General features: G+C 42.8%; 1 protein-coding gene across 1 annotated transcript in view; it reads right to left on the bottom strand.

The window, feature by feature from the left end:
- TESK2 (testis associated actin remodelling kinase 2) overlaps positions 1-23,912 on the bottom strand; it is a 110,847-nt gene that overhangs the window by 18,533 nt on the left and 68,402 nt on the right. Inside the window, exons 5-8 of the mRNA XM_075003535.1 lie at positions 17,756-17,902; positions 5,722-5,804; positions 3,634-3,709; positions 1,234-1,317 (exon numbers count right to left, since the gene is read on the bottom strand). Of these exons, the coding sequence (XP_074859636.1) occupies positions 1,234-1,317; positions 3,634-3,709; positions 5,722-5,804; positions 17,756-17,902 (390 nt within the window). The remainder of the gene's footprint in view (positions 1-1,233; positions 1,318-3,633; positions 3,710-5,721; positions 5,805-17,755; positions 17,903-23,912) is intronic.

Below are 23,912 nucleotides of genomic sequence, written 5' to 3' on the forward strand. Positions count from 1 at the left end.
AAACCAGGAAGCCTCCACAGACAGGGAAAGTCTGGATGGGGGACATCATGCAGGCAGAGTGATTGTGAGACAGAAACAAGTGCCAAACCTGAAAGCTGATCAAGGAAGGGAATTCACCATCTTTAAAAAATGTTTTGAATCACGTCTGTGGGTTTAAAGTTAAGGTTATTGGCTTGGTCCAGTTCCAGTGAGGCAACATATAAAATTAAACACACTACTTTTCAGATTTGGTCCTATCTTTGAGAGCTTTGCAGCGCATTTCATGGTCCACATTGCCGTAACACTTATCACATCAGTGGACAGACCAGTGTAGTTTGTAGACTAATACATGCAATGTTGTTCCAGGTGTTCTGGGAGCTCTATCATGTATAAATACAATGTCTGCCCATCATTAATTCAAACTGTGTAAATGAATTGCATAGTTAGTCTGTGAGGAAACCGGAAACTTTATATCTTCATCACAGTCAATTTAGGAAATGGTCAACTTTGCAATGTTTTGCACTGGAACTAGTTGTAAAATCAAGAGGTCCCTTAAAAATACATCCACAAGCTCTCCCCTTCTGAAGGGAGATGGAAGAAAGGGAAAATATCTGCTTCACAGTAGCTTAAATTCCAAGTGGATGTAAATTCTTTCAGCTAGAGAAAGGGGGGTGGATTTCACAACCGCCCAATGAAGGCCAAAAACTACTCGACAGAGAACCTGACCTAAAAACAAATAATGAAGTCAATGGGAGCATTTGCACTGACTTCAAAGGTTCTGAGCCAGGTTCATGGCGCTTGATACAGTATAAACTAAAACAGGGACCACTCAAAATGTGGCCCACAGCCACTTGCCTCTTTAATAAACAGGAGCGGCCCACAAAAAATGCTACCCCCAGCACGATCTATTATGGAGTGCTGCTGTTGCTGAAACCAGCACCTCCTCGAGCCGCTCCTCTGTATTAAACAGGAAGGTGGCTGCAATCTGTTCCACATTATGTCAATTAAGCCCAGCTCTGGGGCTTCTGGCAAGTTTCCCATGCAGTCTTCAGTTGGAGGAAGGTTCAGTAACTCTGTGCTAAAAATGTGGTCTTTGCAAGAAGCTCTGCCAAAGAACAGATGATTTGTCAGAGGCCCCTTAACGGTAACAGCCATTCATCATGTCTTTGGTGCAATGTGGCAATTATTAATGACCAAGCATCATTCATGAGCATTGCCCACCTCCCACAGCCCTTATTCACGCTCACCACTTACCTCTGTGCGAGGGAGATAGTCCGGATCTGCCTGTATCCTGGCTATAATCTCACAGAGAATTATACCGTAGGAGAACACATCCGCCTGAGAGGGGAAAAATAACCACAGACACTCAGCATTCTTATCTGCCACTAAGTTTCTCCTGACCACAGGGTGGTTTTCAAAGGCTGTCCAGATCAGCCATCCTACCACCAGAGCCTCACTGCCAATAACTGAGGGTAACATTTCTCTCATTTTCATTTAGATGAAACATGTTCACAGGTCTGTAATTGCATCAAGGCCCATAAGAAAGTCCTTCATTGGAGTGTAAATTTTTACTTCAGACACTGCTGCTCTGGCAATGAAAAGACAAAATGAAATCCTGCTTCCCTTTCCCGATGCAGTGTTCTGTCACAAGACAGGCTCATTTATCACTTGCTTGCAGGGAGTCAGCATTTCACAGATCCTTGCCAGCTGGCATTTGCCCAAGTTATAACACCTGAGCAAACATGGAACCCAGGCCTACAGAACACTGGCAGGGGTTCATTCACCCCCTCCAGGATCAGCACACACTTACGTGACACTTAGCCCTGCCCTGATCTATCCAGCACATTTACATGGTATACTACGTTGGTTGGGGTGTGAAAAACCCAACTCTGAGCAATATAATTAAGCAAACAAAACCCCCAATGCAGACATAGATGACACATGTGAGGGTCACAGGAGGCCACACAAACACCCAGCATCCCTGCCTCCCCACTCACCAGGAATGCTTGGGGAGGGATAGCTCAGTGGTTTGAGCATTAGCCTCCTAAACCCAGGGTTGTGAGCTCAGTCCTTGAGGAGGCCATTTAGAGGTCTGGGGCAAATAGATTTAAAAAAAAAAAAAATCTGCTTGGGATGGTGCTTGGCTCTGCCAAGGCGGCAGGGGATTAGACTCAATAACCTCAAGCTCTATGAGATGTGTATCTCCATATTGTATTTTTTGATGAGTATGGTGGTGGTCACCCTCACCCCCAGAGCAGCACTACCTGAAAGCAGCACCAACTTCCTAGCTTGCAGTACTCCTACACCGTGCTGCTCCAGAGGATGTGGGGACTGCCTGGAACCAGTGTGGCACTTCCATAGGAAGAGGTGAGTGGAAGTGGAGCAAGGGCATGGATACGTAAAGGGTGAGGCATGGGCTGGGCAAGGGCACATGGGCAGTACCCTCCCCTTAGAGTCCCTATACAGGTTGCCTCCGAGCGTAGACTGCATTACGCCAACAGGAGAGCTTCTGCTCTTAGCATAGCTACTGCCTCTCAGGGAGGCGGAGGGCCTCTGCTGACGGGAGAAGATCTCCTCTTTGCGTAGGTGGCAACATCACTAAGCACTCCAGTGGTAGAGCTGCCCTGGGGGGAATTTAACTTACAACAGCTTCCCCCACACCTGATCTTTCTGAAGTGGCATTCTTAGGCTGTTCATACACTACCGCCTACACTGGCGGAACTCATGGCATTCAGGGTGTCAGTATTCCACACCCCGAGTGACGTTACACCGATACAAGCGCTCATGTGCTTCTCCTGCCAACACCGCTTCAACCACTCACGGAGGTAGGCTGGTTTGTTTTGTTTTTTTTTAAAATGATTAGAAACCTCTTTTCTCTTGGCATAGCAAGTCTCCACTACATGCGCGGCAGGGCCACAGCTGTACTGGTAAAGGGGCGCTGTTGCGACACTGTATGTATACACGTGGCCTATGTTAGAAATAAAGCAGCCAAACACAAGTTAAATAGCGGGAAGTTTGATAGTGCTCTGGTGTGGTAATGTCTCTGCAGCTGCGTAAGTTCTGCAAGCGAAGAGGAAAGACATATAAAGACACAGCGGTGATAATGCTGGCAGGGTGTGGACTTTACCACAGAAAGTGGCACTCCTGGGAGGGAAATCAGCCAACAGCCAGCAAGTGTCTCTGGGATGCCAAGTGGACAGCGCTCCATTAAGCAAAAATTAACTGAAAATACTCTTGTTTTAGATCCCAGTCACCTCTTCCCCACTAGTCTCCTTTAACAGAGCCATTTTCCAAAGTCTCTTAAGTCGGGAACTTAGAAGCTGCTAGGAAAAATGCCTGTATCTGGGAATGTCAAATTCAGAAATTCAACCTAAAATGTGGGTCTTTTATTTTCAATTCAAAATTGAATCGCATAGGCTCACCAGGATCACTTAATTCTATCTAGGTTTCTGCTGAGCTGTGGTCAGAATCAGCACCTGGCTTCAAGTGCACAAAACATTCATTCATTAGAATCCTTTACACCAAACTCAGGTAAGGAGAAGTATTTTAAGTCACAGTGGCAGGACAAATTTAAAGCTCTTGATATTCCCAGGCCTCCAAAAGCTGCACTGAAAAGAAACACCCTCTAATCACCCTCCATTTGAATACACCTACCTTTTCATTGTACGGCTCATCTCTGAGAACTTCTGGTGCCATCCAGAAGGGCGAGCCAACAACTGGAAGCTTCTCACTTTTCAAGAAGAGAGGAACACAGGGAGAGAGAGAGAAAGAACTACTCAGCAAATACAAAGTTAAAACATTTCATGGGCAGCTTTCTGCATACAAAAGATAGTGCGAGTAGTTTCCACATATTCATGCTGGGTTCTACTCTTTTATAGAGGGAAAGGAGCTGAGAGTCCAGGGATGATCTCTGAGGAACAGGCTGTTGGTATTTGCTGCAACTTCTATTTCATTTTCTGTAATCCCCCTCCATAGCCCTAGATTCTACAGCCATAAGTGTTTGGACACTCTCAGTAGAGTAAGTCCTTTTACTGATGCTGGAGCACAAAGACATGCTTATTGTCAAGTACACTGTCAATGAGGACAAGACTTTTTCCTTGTGCTGTTGCGTGAATGGAGGGCTCTCTGAGCAGTTCTGAAAGATATTCCATCTGGTAAATCTGATGCCTGACAATGTGTTGATTGGCTGTCAGGATTTAGAAAGATTCGGCTCACCAGTCACAAAAACGTCAATCTGGTCCAAGGACCACATAATAAATAGAAACAAGATACTTGGAAGGTGACGTGCAAAATTTATTAAAAATTTCAAAAATTCACAAAGCAGGATTGTACGTTGAATCCCCCAAGGAGCAAAAGGTAGGAGAAGCTGTCATTACAGAGGTGATTTTAATTGGTATTCTGATTTACAATACCTCCATGCATTTGGAAACAGCAGTCTTGGTCATCAATGAACACCAAACAGCAGCAGTGCAAGCTTGCTGTAACACTGACTTTGAAGAACCACGTCTAAAAATTGAGCTCCGAGGCAAGTGGGATCTACATTCTGTGGTAGTCTCTTGGGTCTTAGGTCAGAGCAGTTAGGAAACTGAACATTACACCGCTGCACCGTTCGGACTTGAAAATCAGAGTTTGATTAAAAATGAGTATTGCAGTTCATACGATAACTCTTGTGTTAATTGTTTTGATACCAAGGTATGTTTATTTTAGGCTATTCCTACATTCTTGGTTTCCAGTGCATCTCAAAAAAATGTGTGCTCCCAATGCATCACTGCACTGCCAACTTTGTAAGAGGAAGAGAACCTGGAAGTTTTGTGGATTTAGTACCTGTTAGTACCTGAAGGAATTGGATGTAATGTGGGATTGAGAAATAAATGTGGGACAGACTTGCTGAATTTATCAACAGTAGAAAAAAGTTAACGGTTGACATTTAAACTGTTTCTATTTTTCAGCATCTCATTGACATGAATGGGCAGCTTCACAACATATTTTTGGCAAAGTCCACAGCCCCAGAATTTTGGAATACATGGACTGTATTCAGATATGGCAATAGCTCAATCAAATAAATCCTCAGCCTCTATACTGGATGGATATTTAAATTAATTAATTAATTAAATAAATAAAATGCTAGCAGCTAACTTTAATGGTGTTTTGTGAGATTTAGTCACTTGTTCATTCCTTGAATGGACTGAGATCGCCATCTCATTCTGCAACAGGCCAACCAGCCATCAGATAGGAATGCTTTGTGGTTATAAACACTGAATTTCAACTACTAGCAGAGAGGTGAAAGAGGCCTACACTGCACTGGTTTTGAACACTAGCTGTAAAACCAAGAAGCAGCTGATTAAAGACAGCTGGACTTACTGAAGAGTGCATTCACACAGACAAATCACACAGATTCAGAATGACAGAAAGTTCTTTACAAAAAATAAAAAGCCAGCACTTGCTTTGAAGAACTATTGAAATGCCGGGGTGAGCTCTCTGATCATTGATGCACTGAAAGAAAAGGTACCACTATTAAAGCCTATCACTGCTTACTATAATTAAGAGCTTGAAGTGGTTACCCATCTCCATTTAGCTTTTCGCGGCACACAGAAATCAGAGGTTATTTTCCAAGAATTATAGCAAATCATAGTAAACCTCTATCCTCAGGCATTCAGCTCCATAGATCATGCTCATCTTTGGGTTTAGAAATGCAGCACATTCTTATTCTTCAACATTATTAATAGAGAAGAACTCTCATACCTGTAATCAGGGATTTTCTCAGCTAGACCGAAGTCTCCCACAACTGCCGAGTAACCGTTCTCATCATTCTTTATCAAGCAGTTCTGAATTTAAAGAGAAAGGAGGAAAGTTTAATGATAGTCTCATTCGAAATTCCACAGTTTTCAAGTTTAGAACAAAATTTTTAAAGCTTAAAGGCCGCGTCTAGACTAGCCCCAAACTTCAAAGGGGGCATAGTAATTAGGGTGCTGGGAGATTACTAATAAAGTGCTGTGGTGCATATGCAGCACTTCATTAGTCAAAATCTCCCCTGTGGCAACTTCAAAGCGTGCAACTTCGAACTGCTGACTTGTGGCTTGCACGCCCCCTTCGAAGTTCGGGCCTAGTCTAGACAGAGCCAAAGATATTCATTTATGAAAGACTTGTTTGTACCCAACTCATACAAACACTGAAGTCAGGCATTTGCTAGTCAATGATTTAAACAATGGAACCAGCCCTGCATTTTGTTAGTAATCCACTCAAATTTGCTTAGGCAACAGATACCTTGAGGCAGAAAATATCTGAGTTTCAGACAAGAGCTAAAATGATTTTGTCCCTGTACTGGTAAAATCTGAAATAAACACTGCTCAACAAAACCCTTTTAGATTCTCTATATAGTGTGCCAAGACTAGAAGATAACACAACAATTAGTATGATTTAAAGTATACAAGAAAAAGCACAATCTTTAAATATTTTCTTAATTTGCTAAATTAACCATTTACAAAACTGCATTATGAAAGGTACTAATACTAACTTATACTAATAGTTTCCGGTAGAAAAAAAAGCTACAGGAAACAATGTGCTAAGTCTCAAATCAAATAAATAGTCCCATTGCACATATAAAGGATGTAGTTGGTAGGAAATAACTAATCAGAGACTTAGCATCTTTTCCTTTCTAAAGTCCCCGTTCAGCAAAATATTTCAACATGTCTTAGCTGATGCAGGACCTGTACCTTGCAGCACAGGCAGTGTTTTTGGGGAGAAAATGAATGGAAGGATCAGCGAGATATCTTCCTCCTTCTTCACAGAAAGGATTGGAGAGGATTTCTGTTTCTTTCTTAGGTTTCTCTGATCTCATTTTGCCTCACTTCTGCAGTCCTTGTTCCATGCCGCCCACAGAAAGATATCCTGATCAGGGATAGCTAGCAATGGCTCTGCAGACATCCCCAGCATGGCACCCTGCAATATCAGCCAGCATCAGGAAACTATGAGCTTCAAATAGTGCCTGAATGCACAAAATCTCCCCATCAAACCCTACCACATTAGCTTGTCTGAAAGATGCAGCTGCTGTAGATAGTGATTCCTAGAGCCCTGAAAATCCCTGAACATAAGCTTTATATCTGCAGATGCAAATATGTGTTGTCTTATCTCTACAGATACAGATGCTGATACATAACAGAGAGAGAGCCATGCTAGTCTATACTATCAAAACAAAAGAAGCAGTCCAGTAGCACTTTAAAGACTAACAAAATAAAAACAATAAAAATATGCTGACATAATTTTTGTATCTAGAACCCTGAACACTGGTGGATATCCTCTTCATGTCTGGAGGTCTGCAGATGCCTATGCAGATACCAATGTCATATGTGTGCAGGGTGCTAGTGAGTCCCTTGTCTGAAAGCTCAAATCCAGGTCACCGTCGATTACATACCCAGAACTGACACTAGCCCAGTCTATAAAGTAAATACATTTTCCCTCCATCTGATTAAAAGATTAAGTATGCTGCTCTCATGAACATTCAGCAAAAAAAGCTGATCAGGGCCTTAGTTCCTAGGTCCAAAGTCCTGTTTGTTTAATGTGGCTGAACTGTAATAAAGTTTGCTTTGAGAATCACACATTTTTACAAGTGTTAGCGAACCACTCTGTCCCAAAGTGCACTCCAGCATTTCAGTTATGGCCTTTGTTATCTCTTATCAAAGAACACATTCATTCAGCCTGCCTGTGTTTAAAATTTGTTCACTGTAAACTGCATTTAAATCCTAGAGGGATAACAAAATATATCTCAACTCTAACTGTAGAGGTTCAAAACGAGGTGGAATCTCATTGTATTCCGAACAGAAATAAACACATGCTAACACTGAAAAGTTTACCTGTACAATTCTTTCCTATTGTAGATGCAGTTAAATATGCTTAAATTTTATCAAATATTCAAAGATCAACATTTCAAAAAGAATGTCAGGTTTTATAAAAAAAGTCAGAGCATATAAATTCCAGCAAGCCTTCTAACCACTTCAACTATTCATGTTTAAGGAATTTTTAAAGTCTAGTTTTTACTTCCTGCCATTAACACTGATTTTTCCTTGTTGCATTTCATTCAATGTGGTCAGTGAAAAAGGATTAAATTTGTTTCACCTTCTGGATTTCATGCAACAGTACAATGCACCAAAGTTGGTTTGCAAATATTGCAAAAGATCATGAAATTCCAACAAAAAAACTGTTTTCATGGGAATTAAGAATATATGGAAACATTTCTACTGGGTTAACATTTTGTAAAACCTTGCTTTTAAAACCTAAACCCCAAAACATAAGAGTTCCCTTGAAATTCCTCAGTGCTCTAGTTGCAACCTATCCCTATACCAGAATGTGCACCAACTCTCAGTCAAAGGAAATTACTTAATGAAGATGTACAGCGACATTAAACGATTACTAATCAATCAGCCACAGAGGTAGTACATAATTTGATACACGTAACATCATAGCTTCCAGATGATGTTGGTTTACCCTTGTAAACCCCCTTACATATAGGAGAATCTGCAAAACTTGCAAACTGGGTCCTCTGAGGCAAAGGGCTTCTTGAGACATGGGCCTTTTCAGAAGGGAAGCTGAGCAGGAACTATGCCAACTAACACCTCCGCTCAGCTATCTGAGACCTTTATGGGTAAACTACTACATAATCCCAGAAGGCAATAGGAACACCTTGAGGCCTCAGATTTTACCTATTAAGCATTTATCATTAACTGTGCTGCTATGCTGAGCTGCTCAGGGTTAAACCAAGGAAGCCATCTGAACTCCTAAATGTCATTGCTTTTGTTGGCAGGAGTCTGAGACCTTGTCTAGTTGGAACAGCTGCACTGCGAGAACCTAAGAGAGGTGACTATGTACTGCACAAAAGGTGTGTTCTTAAGTTTGGTTAAAATACCAATGGAGGCAAAGCAACTCAACTTCAACTGGAGTTAGCAGCTCAAGTTCAAGCATATAGAACTGCCAGGTTATAGTCAAGCTCCTTGGCCAAGTTAAAAGCAGAATTGCTGTGTTGTCAACTTATTTTAACCTAAGTGATCTCAGCCTGGGCTAGTTCAGTTTTTTTGCAGCGCAGACAGAAGGACATTTACCCTCAAACGAGCATTCTTATTTCTGTACAAAAATGGGGTTTCAGGTATTGCTTAAGTCAATTTGGAACAGGTGAAATACGATGTTGAGTTCATAGAATCAAACAACAATAGAGCTGGAAGAGACCTAAAAAAGCCATCAAGTCCAGCCCGCTGCTCTAAGTTCAAAATAAGTGTGTCCATCTAGAGGCTTGCATCAGTTAAAGTGATTAATTAAACCTGTGCAAGGTTGCACATAGGCAAGCCCTATGAGGGGGAGGGATAGCTTAGTGGTTTGTGCATTGGCCTTGTATGCTCAGGGTAGGAAGCTCAATCCCTGAGGCGGCCATTTAGGGGCCTGGAGCAAATAGGTTTTAAAAAAAAAATGTCAAGAATGATAATGCTTGGTCCTCCTGAGAGGGCAGAGACTGGACATGATGAGGTATCAAGGTGCCTTCCAGCTCTATGAGTTATGTATCTCTCCATATATTAAGCTCTGAGCATCTTCAAACTCCCCCTGACATGAAATCCGAGACTCACTGAAGGTAGGGGGTGGGTTTTGCTATCAATTTCAGTGGAGCCAAGATTTCACCACTAATGTTTACTGGATTCATGCCAAACAATGGAACAATTTTCTGAGGAAACAGTATTCCATGTTGATGTGCTTCAATCTGTGCTGTGATACTTGATACCAGACTTTGGTGTTCAGAATGTTCTCAGCATCACTGAATTCCTCTTCATACTCCCACCTTCTCTGGAACTTGTATGCTGCAATTTCTGTTCAGCGTGGACAAGGTAGTTAATTGGACCTTTGTTGCAATTATTGAAAAGACTCCTGCATGTCCCACAGTCAGAAATAACAAGGTTGCCAGCGCTGTGCACTCTGAATGCAATGCTGATATATATGCTCAACTTCCGTATTAATTTAAAATAAACACAAAATATAGGTGCCAGGAGGAGAAAGTCTGTATTATGGGCTGACAAGTGGAAGAATGACTTTAAAAAAAAGAGAGAAAGTATTTAGTAAAGAGAGCGGACACACAGAGTGAACTTACTCTAACACCCGACCAAGCTGATACCACTCAGATTCTGGACAAAGCAAAGAAAAGCAAGCACACTGGTGAGAACTTTTATGCCAAGTTCTGCTAATAAAATACAGAGTTCAAACCCTTTGCTAACAGAAAGGCTGACAGCAGAAATGACCAGTGATATAAAATGCCAGGCAGTTTTACAGTATGGCCTTTAAGAAAGCTTTTTCAACTTTCCACTAGACTATCTGTGTAAAATGCAATGCAGTAAAACAAATTCTCTATGCTTTCTTGTGGGATGCCGACATCAAGAGACACATTGTTTCTTCTGGAGGTTTACACAACCCAACACCACCAGATTTGACTTTTTTTTCCATACAGGAGACTTCAGTTCTAGCTGAGACAGACACTTCAATGAAAGAAAGGAACTCTGTACATCAAAAAGGGTTAACATAGCTGTTTATTCGGAGACAGATGTGAAAGAACATAAAGGCTCCTTTGTATGTTGCGGGAGGTTAGTATCTGCTTTGCATAGCACAATATTACTAGGGGAAATGCAACAGTCTGTTTTCTGTTTTTCCTAAACACTTATGAAAATAGAATCACTAACATCAAAGTTAAAAATAAGCTGATCAGAGCAACCATCTCCACCATTTTGTTTTTCACTATGATACAGAATGAGTCAATTATGTAAAGAAAAATTCAGGAATGATACTCATTCACAACTCCTCAGTGACTGATACTTAGTTTAGAATATTTAAGAGCCAACTGGGATGGGTCAGCTGGTTTTAAAAAGCCATCCTGTAAATAACAAAATCAATGCTGACACTGAAGTGTCATCAACAGCAGTTTTACAATCCCAATAGACAAAGTTTAAAATTATAACATGTCTTCCAAAGGACAATTTAATTTAGGACAAAAATTACATTTTGCCTTTAAATAAGACTATACCAAAGCTACAATGGTTAGAAATACTCAGATTGAAAGACATCTTTGTGCATGTGAATATTCCTCTGCAATGTTGGAAATCCAAATACCAGCATTGTACTAAAACAAGAGAACCAGACACTAATGACAGACTATAAAACAAAACCTGAAAGGGAATTGTTTAATTTCTTTTTTAAAAAGGATCAAGCACCACAGGGTGAAAAGTAAAACTCCTTCCACCAGACAGCTCCTTATCAATGGGGCTGGGTAGCGCCATCTCTTGAGTTTGCCTTACAGTTCCCATTCTAAGATCCCGTTTTCAGTTGTTAGTAACGCTGTCCAAAATAACTGTCTGAGCTGAAACTTTCCATACCAGGCATCTGCTTCAGGCTGAATTTTGTTGGAAAAGTTCAGACAAAACTGGAAGAGACATGGGAAAATGTGAAACTCTGGGGTCCCCATGCTTTGGAGCAGGGGACATCCCCTAAGGCTGGCCCTGTGTGAGTGCCTACCCTGGGATCTGACAGGGAGAAGTGGTGAGCACTCGCAGCTCTCACTGAAGCCAAAGGGAGCTGTGTTTTGAGCATACAGTGATAGTTAATGCTAAGAACTGCGAAAAATCAGTTCCTAGGTATCTCAAATTAGGGACCCAAAAATCAATGGTATCTTTTGACCTTAATCTCCCTGCTTCAGCTCTCATCTAGAAAATAAGGATAAGACCCTCTCATCTCACAGGGCTGTAGTGAAAATAAACGCATTAATATTTGTGAAACACTTGGACACTAGTCATGGGTGCCATAGAAAGGCACAGAAAAATTAATGCGTGCATCTGATAAAGTGAGTTGTCGCCCACAAAAGAGTATGCTCGCTGGCCCCAGAGCACTGGAAGGGTGGATGGTGCATGGCTTAAGCCACCCTGGCCCTGGAACACGGGGAGGGCAGGAGTACTAAGTCTCCTGCCCTGGAGCTAGGGCAAGTGCACTGTCCCAATGTCCCCAGCCTCAGCATGGTGGATTCCTGAGGGCAGCCCAGGAGCTGCACTGAAGCAGGGGGCATTTTGGGGTCAGAGTGTGGGCAGGGTCAGACTGGCAGTTTGGGAAGCCATTACCTTCCCCGCCTCTTATACCTGCCATACATGGAGAACGTTGCTCGTAATGCACCTGCAGAACAGAGATGTAATAATGTTGCACAGAAAACCTTAAATTGTGTTTTTTTCCTAACCTTCGACTACTTGATTTTGCATCTTTAATAATAATTTTAGTAGTACGTGTGTGTGTAGCACTTGGGATATCTGACACTAAAAATTCAAGTCAAAGGTGTTAGCAACCCAAATAAGAAAATGTTTTTAAAGATAGGAGTTCTAGATCTTAAGTGTCCCTTTAAAAAAAACAAAAACAAAAAAACCAAAAGAAAAACTTAGTTCAATTTTTAAAACAACGGAAGAGCTTGCAGGAGGTTCAGCTAGCACATATGCCTAGCTGTCAAAAAGGCTGTATTTAATTTGAGGGTAAAAAGGACCTCATATTTTTGCACCTGCTGGACTCTCCCTTCCCTGTGAATTAAATCTGTTCAGCAGCTGCGAAATCCAAATGCTGCAAAAATCCAACTCAAAATAAGACAACCTGTTTTATCACAACCAACGTTTTGGGGTTTTTCCCCCAAAACTCTTCAGATGTTTCTTGCAATGGTTGTTTCTTTGTCACTTCTGGTTACCAACAGCCACAGTTCAGACCCATCAAAATGTTAGGATCTGTTGAAGAAAAGCCTCATGATTCAGGGGGCTTCATACATACGAAAACATGTCCATAGGGAGAACAAATTCACAAGCTCTGAGAGGCTCTAGTGTTAGGAGTGGGGAAGAACCCCAGTAAAATGTACAGGCGAGGCAAAGTGGGTTCAACTGATGGCTGAGTGTGAAAGGGGCAAAACTAGTGGGGGCCAGAATGGTGCAGTGTGAGGACAGAACTGATGGGGACTGGGGAGCTGAAATGATTTGGAAGCTAGAGGCACAGGATTGATTTGGAGGTTGGAGGGCAGAATTTATAGCTGGGCAGGGTACAGATGTGGGCACAAAAACTCCTGCAGTAAAGGCCAAAATTCTGGTACCCAATACATTTGGGAACAGAGACAGCATTAATACACCCACCCTCTCTCTAGGGATGAGCAGAGTCAATTCACCAGTCATTAGAAAAAACAGCATCATCTCTTTGCAAATAACCACGTTTTGGGAGACATATCTCCTGTTTTGTTGGGGTCCAACCCTTGAGGGTGGCACCACTCTAGAGCGTGACAATTATATTGCATTTTAAAACAGCAGAAGAAAAGTTACACACACTTGGGAGGCTATTTTGAGAACAAGAAGAAATGATTAATTATCAACTGCTTGTCATCCCAAAATATTATTCTCAAATGCACGTCACTTTCTCCACTGAGCGTGATTTTGCCCAGAGTTCTTACATGTTTAATGTTGGTTTTCACTGTTGAAAATGTTAATTCTGGCACAAAAGACAGATCACAGTATAACATTGGTCTCCATGGCTATTTTGATTTTAACCCTATTTGCCTTAGTCTGGATTGGCTCATGAATAGTCAGGAGTTTGTTTGGAAAAAATACAGGGGTGTACACAAACAATGAAAGGTGTCAAGATGTGCTATGGCAGTGAAAAGGTTGGGAACCACTGATATAGACTATTCAACCACAGATAGCACTGAGGTGCTGACAGGACAGATACCAAGAAAAACAGTTATGCAAAGCTCTAAAACAATAAGAGCATTCACAGAAGTCTTGAGAACTGGAATTTCATTTAACTAACTATGCCTGCACAGTTGTTGAGTCTGAATGTCAGTGCAACATGTTCTCGTTAATTACACTAGTTGTTTGATAGATTGATTGATAGACAGAAGAAAAAATAAAAAGGAGTTCTAAGCCCTACTGTCTTCTCCAAAAGAATTTCAGAGGAAGGGAGCTAAAACTCAAACTCTTTTTATGAGCTGGGAAGACAAGAAAATACTAATATAATACAGTCATACCCCAAGATACACCCATTCAGGTTATGATAATTCAGGTTTACAAGGAGTTTGATTCAAAACCCCTACCTCGTCTTACGAGGCATTTCCTCGAATTTACAAGGACCGATTTCAATTTCACGCACCTCAGCGGGACGTGGACACCCTGCAGCGGGAGAAAGGCTGCGGCTCCAGGCAACGGCTGCCCGCAGCTGCATCCCGCCCGGCACGTCTCTCCGCAGCGCCTGGCAGCGGTTTCTCAGAGCCCCCAGCCCAGCCCTTACCTGTGGCTGGTCTGGGTCTCCACCTCAGCTCTGCAGCAGCAGCGCACCCTTGCCCAGCCAACGGCCGTGGGCTCCCAGGTGCTCCCGCGAGACATGGCTGCTGGGCATGCAGCCCATACTAGCCCCACCCCTGCCGCTAGGGGGCCGCCGCTGCCAGCCCCGTGCAGCTGTGCCTCAGGCGCCACTTGCCGCCTGTGGCGGTCCTTTGCATGTAGTGCCTCGGCCGCTGCTGGCAGGTCCTCTCTGCCGTGCAGCCCTGCATGAGTGAGGCATCGCCCCTTGCCAACTGGGGGCCTCCTGTGCCTGCCTAGCTCCCTGCACCGCCAGCCCCTGACACTGCCCCCTCCCCATTTAACGTAAGCTGCGCTCAGGCTGGGCTGCCTCCCAGTGCCCTGCTCTGCCCTGCCTGCCCCCACTTCTGCAGCTGCAGGCAGCCACCTGGCTTTGCGCCCCCCTCCCAGGCGCTCTTCAATTTCCGTTCCCCTGTCTCTGCAGGTAAACAGAGATATTGTAGAGTAATTAATGAAGGGACAATGCCTTGTTAGGTTGTTATGACAACTAATGCTAACTATTGAAGTAATTGTGTTAATTTTAATGGGCTTTGGTGTTGTTTTAGCATAAATGGGTGTAAATTTTGGGGCTCAGGAACACAAATTTTTTTCCCATTGAAATTAATGGTGATTACATTTTTGACTTACAAGAATTCGCCCTAAGAGTTTTTCAGGAATGAATTACCCTCATAAGGTGGGGTAAGACTGTACTCCTATGGGATGCCTATAGTTAAATCAAGATTGTATGTAATTTTATTACAAATTCTAAAGTAGCTGAAATCCGTGGGTACATCAAACAAGCTATTCTTCTGACTCTTAGTAACTAGACATATTTTCAGAAGTCAGTACAGTACTCATATTTTTAGAAGCACTTTGCAGCTAAAAGGATCTTTAGTACTTTACAAACTACCTACAACTGGGATGGCCAATAATTTTCACAAGGAGGACACTACATGAATTTTGGTAAGTCATCACGGGTTGCATGTTCCTACTCTATTATTGGAGGAGGTGCGGGGTCTGGGTGCAAGAGTAGTTTGGGTGTGAAAGGGGGTACAAAGTGCAGGCTCAGGCCAGGAGGGGCTTACTACTCCGGGAATTGGGAGTTGCTTGTGGTAGGCAATAGGGCAGGCTGCCTGCCTGTAGTAGCTGCATGCTGTGGCTCCAATCTGCCCCCAGAAACAGCTGGCTGCTGCAGCTGCCATTCCCACCCAATAGGAGCGATGAGCAAAATGCTGGGGGGGCAGGGAGAGTGCATGCAACACTATTTCCCCCTCCTTCCCTCAGGGGCATGCAACTGCCTGCCAGTTCCAGGAACAGCATGGAGCCATGGTAGCCAAGCAGCCAGCCTGCCTGTGCCGGGCTGGGCAGAAATGCTAGAAGGCCATATTCTGCCCACCCCTGGACTTAGACTAGCATGGCTCTCTGTCACTATTCTATGTATTATCAAAGCAAAAAAGCAATCCAGTAGCACTTTAAAGATTAACAAAATAATTTATTAGGTGATGAGCTTTCATGGGACAAACCCACTTCTGTGGGACAGAAGTGGGTCAGTCCCATGAAAGCTCATTAGCTAATAAATTATTCTGTTAGTCTTTAAAGTGCTACTGGATTGCTTTTTTGTTCTGGATTCAGAAGTATCATTTTAACCAATCGTTGATGTATTTCCTGGGTCAACACATCATCCATTTAACCTCTTCTGCAACATAATAGGTCAGGCACCGGAGAATATTGTTCACAGAACTGAAATTGGAGGGAAGAAGTTGGTAAGACAATTTCCCAAGTACAACATTAACTAGGAGACTACCGCTATCCTCTACTCTGGAAAGACTGTACTCGCCTGCGTTTACAAATATATCGCACTGGGATTTTATATGAAAACACACGCACGCACGCACGCACGCAGAGTCAGTTTCCCCATGTGTCAAAAATCCCTTGATTTAAAATAAAATATTTCCAGGGAGAAAGATAATCAACTCTGAGGTAAGACTGAAAGAATACATCACTTCAGTGTTCCTCTAGAGTGTTTTGACTATCTAGTTTTCTAAGAAACAGCGACAGACCCAAAAACAGTCTACATTCTGCTCCTGTAGCATCACACAAAGATGACTCGGGAAGAAAGCAAGATTTACAGATCTGTCCCCATGTTAATCTTTGCAGTCACTACGGAAGCTAGTACCTGGCCCACGCCCATGCCATCATTTATAGTTGTTTTTATGGTGGTGTTTTGGGAACAGGCTCTGTACTGAATCAGACATTCTAGGTGTTCATTTGCTTATGTTACAAAAATACACAAAAAATGAAAGTTGAACCTTATCTTTATTGTTTGTGACAAAACAAACCAGCAGTCATGGAGCATTTTAAAAGATTAACAAAATAATTTATTAGGTGATGGGCTTTCATGGGACAGACCCAATAATAAGACCGCACTCTGTCCCATGAAAGCCCATCACCTAATGAATTATTTTGTTCATCTTTGAAGTGCTCCATGACTGCTGGTTTGTTTTGTTAGAACACAGACTAACCTGGCTACCTCTCTGTTATTTTTTATTTTTGTGGTTTGGGAACATCTTGCAGAAAATGACTTAAGGATAGGTCCACAAATTGCATAGCTCCAAGTCTGTTTGTTCCCTGGGAATTATTTTATTTTTTTTTAAAATCAGAGAGCTGTTCACTGACAAGAGTGCCAACAGCCACACAAACCATACCACGTAGACACTATTCCTCCACAGGGAGCTTGCAGGCTCCACAGGATGGACTTCCTCTAGTTCCCCAGAGTGGAGCCCTTCTTCCCCATTGGACTACGTCCCTTTAGCTCAATCCAGACCCTATGAAGTTTTACGTAGGCTGGTCTGCTCTTGCTGAAGTTAGGTGGAGACATGACTGTCTTTAGCTATACAGGACTCTGCACTGTTAAATTCAGTAGTGCGCTATGCCGCTTATGCCTGTGAAATACCAGAAATTAAAGCAACAGCGAGATTTTAGAGTGGGTTTAAAAGAATGACTTCAATTCCACTACATGGATTTTAATTAAATTCTAATTGTTAACTATTTTTAACGCATAAACGCCCAGGGAGTTCAATAAATTACTTAAATTATGAATTAAAAACTAAATTCTTCAGCCACCTTCTCAGAAACCCTCATCTACAGATGACCTCTCTTCAGGTTAGTTATTTCTAAGGCTTATGGACAAACCGTTCTCAAGATCATTTGTTCTGTTTAAAAAAAAAAAAAAGGCTTAATCCTATAAACTGTTTCAACTTTCTCCCACAATCCCTTAAATGACACTTTACGTAACAGTTTAATTGTTGGAAGGGGGTGAAGAACCAGGCATCTGAGGATATTAGCCAGCAAAGTGGTGCTGTTAGCACATAATATGTCCCTTCAACAAGTTCTGTTCATTATATACTTGGTACCTTTGATGTAAGATCCCGATGGAAAATGCCTTTATAATGAAGATAACGGAGTCCCAGAGCAACGTCATATGCCAATTTCACCCTCACTGTCCAGGGCAGATGCTGGTTACTGTCTAGTAGCTGTTCCAGATTACCACAGTTGATGTACTGTAAAACAAAACAAAACAAAACAAGATTTGGTTCGGTTTTGAAGGGCGCTCTCTCTCTCTCTCTCTCTCTCTCTCTCTCTCTCTCTCTCTGTGTGTGTGTGTGTGTGTGTGTGTGTGTGTGTGTGTGTGTGTGTGTGTGTGTGTGTGTGTGTGTGTGTGTGTGTGTGTTTTAAGATAGAACACAACGGCACATGACAATTGAGATTCTACTGCTAGGCCAGGGTGAAAGCCGCACCCCCCCGAATCATCAATAATTTTTGCTGCACTGTTAAGACTTGTGAGTCAGAAAATTAACCTGCACCCAGCATGAATACACACCCAATATTCTCTCCTTTGCTTTCTCCTTGTAATTTGCTCTGACCAAAGGTTCATATTTAAGTGCCAACGAATCATCCTATATTGACCTTGGAATTTAGTTTTTAATCTTATGCAACCATCAAGATGAAGCATGAGCCCAGAGGTTATTTTCTAGCATTCCAACCTAGTTTAAAAAAAAAAAATTACAACAGATGAAGTTCCTTGGTTTTGTGCTCAACAGTCTGGGCCAGATCACGGGAGCCCACACTGATTTCCCATATTCTCATTCTAGGACAGGCAGTCTCATGAATGGGGCACTGGTTTAGAGCACAGATTTTTGCCATAGAGGTATCTGTATTAGTATGTATCTTCCCAAAACAAAAAAGCAGTCCTGTAGCACCTAAAAAGACTAACAGGATAATTTATTAGGTGATGAGCTTCCTAATAACCAGAGCCAAAGAAATGGGTCTGTCCCACAAAAGCTAATAAATTATACTGTTAATCTTTAAGGTGCTACAGGATTGCTCTTTTGTTTTGGGAAGATTTTTGCCAGTTTAGGTCATCTCATCACGTGGAGAAGGTTATATTATTTACCACATATTATAACAACTAATTCTGCCAACAGAGAATGAGTGCTAATGAACACACAAAAGAAACAAAAAGGGACTTAGAAAAATGAAAGACAATGCTTCCCAGGAACATTTTTGCCTGTTTGGTCTGGAGAAAAATACAATACCTGTGCTTTAACATCTGGACATGATCAAAAGGAGAGATCAAAAGCTGGTGGGGAGAAGCGTCACTAAAACTGCATTTAAAAATTCATTACTTGGTTGGTAATTTGTACATACCAGGTCTGATGGAAGAATGCATCCTATATTGCTGGAAGTATAAGTGATTTACTGACGCTCTCCAGTTTGCAAAGCAAAATGTCGGTCCCATCTCAAACCAAGTCAGGAGGTTTTAACATACTGATAAAAATACATCAGATGGGGGAAATGATTGGTCCAGGGGCTACAAGATCAAATTGAGTCAGGGCAGCTGGGTTCTAGTCACAGACACACTAATTTTCTGTATAATCCTGGAACATGGGAATTGCCAGACTGGATCAGACCCACAGTCCATCTTGTTCAGTATCCTATTGCCAACACAGGATGCCTCAGAGGAAGATGCAACAACTCCCCAGGAAGAAGATCTGAGGTAGATTTTTCCCTTACATCATCCTGATCTCTCAGATATTGGTTTAAGACCTGAAATCTGAGATTTTTTACCTCTTCCACACCATGATCATAATTAATCATAACTCTGGATGTTCTTTATGTCCACATAAATTTCCAATCCCTTTTTGAATCTTAGTTCCTGGCTTCAACTTTTTCCACAGCAGGGAGTTACAGAGTTTAGTTATGTGAGAAAAAATATTTCCTTCTATAAGTGTTGAACTTGCTCCTTGCTAACATTGGGTGTCTTCTTGCTCTATTTTTACAAGAACAAAAGTTCCTGGTCTACTTTTTCAAGACCATAGATTTTATATAGTTTTATCATGTACTTTCTCACTACAGGTTGAACCTCTCTCATCCAACACCCTTGGGACCTGACCAGTGCCACATGAGAGAATTTTCCAGATGATGGGAGGAAAGTATTTTCTAGCACATTACCAACATTTCTACTGCTTACTGGGCTCTTAGAAGATGTTTAGGGGTAAATTACAGCTAAATAACAGCACAGAACACTGAGAGCAAGGATTGGTGGCTGAAAACAAACTTCATGGGAAACTTGGTTCACATCCACGATAAGTGGTCGTCCATCCAGCTAAAATCACACTGGATTACAGAGTCTGCCAGACAACAGTGTTCTGGGTTACAGAGGTTCAACCTGTAATATTCTAAGACTGAAAAAATTGGATTGCTCTCTTTTCACAAGACTTTTTTTTCCCCAGGTCCTTGATCATTGTTGCTCTTCTCCGAAAACCTTCTGGCTATATCTACAGTAGTGAGATTTTTTGCAAAAGCCAGGGCTCTTTTGAAAAATCTCACTGAGTGTCTACACACAAAATGTGTTATTTTTATATTAAATCAGAAGAATGCAGCACATTTCCCAGTGGCCCTCTTCCTCTCTCAGATGAGGAAAAGTGCCTTTCTCAGAAAGATTATTTTAGAAAAAAAAAATATGTAGATGCCCTAGGGGCCCTATTTTTAGAAAGGGAAGTCCTAAGGGCACCAGATTTTTAACTCGATGGCCCATTCTTTCAAAAGAGCAAGGGCTCTGTGGACGCTCTGTCGAAAGAGGAAATGGATCTTTTGATCTGCTTTTTTGGGTGTGGACATGATCTTTTGAAAGAAGCTTTTTTGGAAGATGTCTTCTGGAAGAGCTTCTTTTGAAGGACTGCTGTAGTGCAGATGCAGCCCCTCGTTCTGCAATGCTATTTTGAGGTATTCTAGATAATGCCAAATCATTGATTTATAAGAAGGAATTATTCCTTTATTATTCACCATCCCTTTCTTTAAGTACCCTTATATCTTGTTATCAGAGAGATAGTCATGTTCGTTTGTATCTTTGAGAACAACAAGAAGTCCTGCGGCACCTTACAGACTAACAGATATTTTGGAGCATAAACTTCCCTAGGCAAAGACCCGCTTTGTCAGATGCATGAAAGTCTTTATTTTTACCACAGCAGCACATTGAGGAGAGGTCTCCACTGAGTCATCTACAGTGTCAGCCAGGTCCCCTTCTAGAGTTGATCTACTTGATTTAGAACCCTGTAAAGTGTATGAATAGGTGACATTTCCCTTCCAACGTACGTTTTGCATTTATTTAATTGTTTGCCATTCTGTTGCTCATTCTTTCAAGATCCTCACAGTTCTTTCTGGTTCTGACAAACTTAAATACTTCACCTGCACATTTTGCTACCTCACTAATCACCAGTGTTCCCTGTAAAGTGAATACCTGCATGCCCCTCCAGGAAAAATTCAGGCGATAAGGAGAGCTGATAAGGAGACTGCCCACAGCAGGAAGGGTGTTTCTATTGGTGGTGCATGTCCACACATGCCTGGGTGCACATAAAATTGATTCTGCGCATGGATGGGAAAAATTAGAGGGAACACTGCTGATCACCTCACTTTTTAATATCACTAAACCATTAAACACTGGATTTAGAGTTAATGGTTCCTTGTGACATAGCAGCTAACCTTTGGCCAAGATGAAAACTGACCATTTAATCTTACTCTTTGCCATGTGTCCTACCAGTTTTCAAGTTTTGTGCCTCATTTTCCTTGTGTAAAAACTAGAGTAATGCTACTTAGGCTATATGTCTACACTGGCAGATGTAAAGCACTGTCAGCAACAGCACTGCTCACAGAGCACAGTGGTGAAACCACTGTCCCATCTCCACGCAGTCAGATGCCAAAGCGGCTCTTGCTTTGGTGGGACACTTGGAGCGGTGCACTCTGGGCAGCTATCGAACAGAGCACCTCAGCATCTCCAGAGAGCTTCCAATAAGTCATCAATCTGTTTGGAGTGGGCAAGCTGACCTTTGCACTCAATGGAAGTACATAGGGCCATTTATCACATCCTGTTTCAAAAGGCCATGATTCTAGGCAACGTGCATGAAATTGTGGATGGTTTTGTATGGATGGGCTTCCATCACTGCAGAGAGGCAACAGAGGGCACCCATATTCCAATTCTGACACCAGACCACCTAGCCTCAAAGTACAGTAGGGTCTCAACATTCGCGAGGGTTCTGGGTTCAGAACCCTCGCGAATGTTGATTTTCGCAAATGTGGAGGGGAGGCCCAGAGCCCCAAGAAGCACTGGCTGCCAGCAGCCCCAGGGAAGCACAAGCCGCCAGCGCTACTGGCCCTGGAGTTCCAGGGGAAGCGAGGCCACTTGTGAATAGTTGAATTTGCAAATGTGGCACTCATGAATGGCAAGACCCTACTGCACATTAATTGGAAGGGGTATTTCTTCATGGTTCCACTGGCATTTCACAGACATTAAAGCAGGCTGGTCCGAAAAAGGTGCCTGACACACATCCCTCCTTCCCAGCCTGGGTCTGTTCAGGAAGCCAGAAGTGGGGTCTTTCCACACCAGAAGAGGAAGTCAAAAAGCCCATTGTGATCCTGGGAGACCCCATTTACCCCTCAATGTCATGGCTCATGAAACCATACACTGGGACCCTGGACAGCAGCAAGGAATGCTTCAAGAATAGGCTGAGCATATGTAGAATGACTGAGGAGCATACTTTTGGCCGTTTAAAGGCCCTCTGACGATGTTTGTTCAGGAAGCTGGACCTGGCTGATAACATCCCTATGGTTATAGCCTCATGATATACCCTCTATAATATTTGTGAGGGGGAAGGTGGAAGTTTCACTCTACGCTGGACCTTTGGATACTGAGTTAGAACAGCCTGAGACCAGGGCAAATCAGAGGAACACAGTGCAGGGCCGTGAAGGATAAGAGGTGCCTTGAGGCATCAATTTGATGCTGAAAGTCAATATATCTGTTGCCGTGCATGGGAGTGCACTGGCTGTGCTGCTAGTGGGTTACTACGATTTGCCTGTTCGATGAACGTAGTGCTAAAGTGCCTTTTGCTTTGCTGGGATATGCTTGCTTATTTTCATGCAGTAGATAAAGACAGCTTTGAAAACACAAGAATTTAATTTATTAAAAACAACAAATGTAGAACACAGATGAAGCAGGACATCAGAGGCAGGAGGGTTTGGCCATGCAGCTGCTCCGTCTCAAGTGCTAGTAACACTGGCAGCATGTCCACCAGCACTCAATAAGGTCTAAGAGCCAATGTGTGTTCTCCTTCCATTCCTCCCTCTCACTATCCCTCCACCTCCTCTGGGGCAGAAAAGAGCACCTGACTGCATGCATCTGTAGATGCCAAGTCATCCTCTGTGTCTGGGGGCAGGGGAAATCCTCCTTCTGCCTCAGTGCCCTCATGCACGATTTCCTCCTCCTGGCTCAGTCCACCCTTGAATGGCTGCCAAATCCACAAAGTATGCATGGGGGTTTTTGGAATGGAGGTGGGCTCACCCCAAGTATCTCATCCAGCTCTTTTTAGAGCCAGAAGGTGGTCATGGGCACAGCACCAGAGTGGTGGCTTGCTTCCCAGGCCTTACGGTATGCATTCCAAAGCTCCCTAACTTAGGCAATACATCTCAGACATGCCCTTTTTGGTTGTACACTGTAGGGCCCATGGTGGTGGCTGACCGCCCCGTTTCGGAAGCCGGATGCCTCTGCACCACTGGTGGTCTGCAGGCAGGGTGGGTGGCACAGCTCCAAGCTGTGCCCCAACATGCTCTTGCCTGTCCCTCCAAGGAGCCCAGCACCAGGTAGCAGCTCCCCCGTACGTGGAGTGTGATTGTCATGAGATGCTCTCCATGGCACTCTTGCCACTGCTCTGGCACTTCTGGCTCTGCTCTTCAACCCTGAGGCAATGCATAGAGCCGTTGTATTTCTCCCAACCCAAATCTTTAAATTGTGCCTCCCCCACCAAGAGTTACCAGTCATCTCCCCACACTTCTGTTTAGCTTTCAGTGTTTATCTGCTGGTCTGCTGCACACAAAGAATTACAAACATTACATTCAATTTGCTAGTGCAGCCAAAGAAAAGGAAGCTTTGTCCCAAAGAAACACTGTTTAGGCTGCTGCAGCTGTATGATAAGAATATTCTGAAAGCGGGAAAGTTCTCCTTACTTAAGAAACACTGGA

Source organism: Carettochelys insculpta, chromosome 9 (genome assembly GCF_033958435.1).
Source record: "Carettochelys insculpta isolate YL-2023 chromosome 9, ASM3395843v1, whole genome shotgun sequence".
NCBI lineage: Eukaryota > Metazoa > Chordata > Testudines > Carettochelyidae > Carettochelys > Carettochelys insculpta.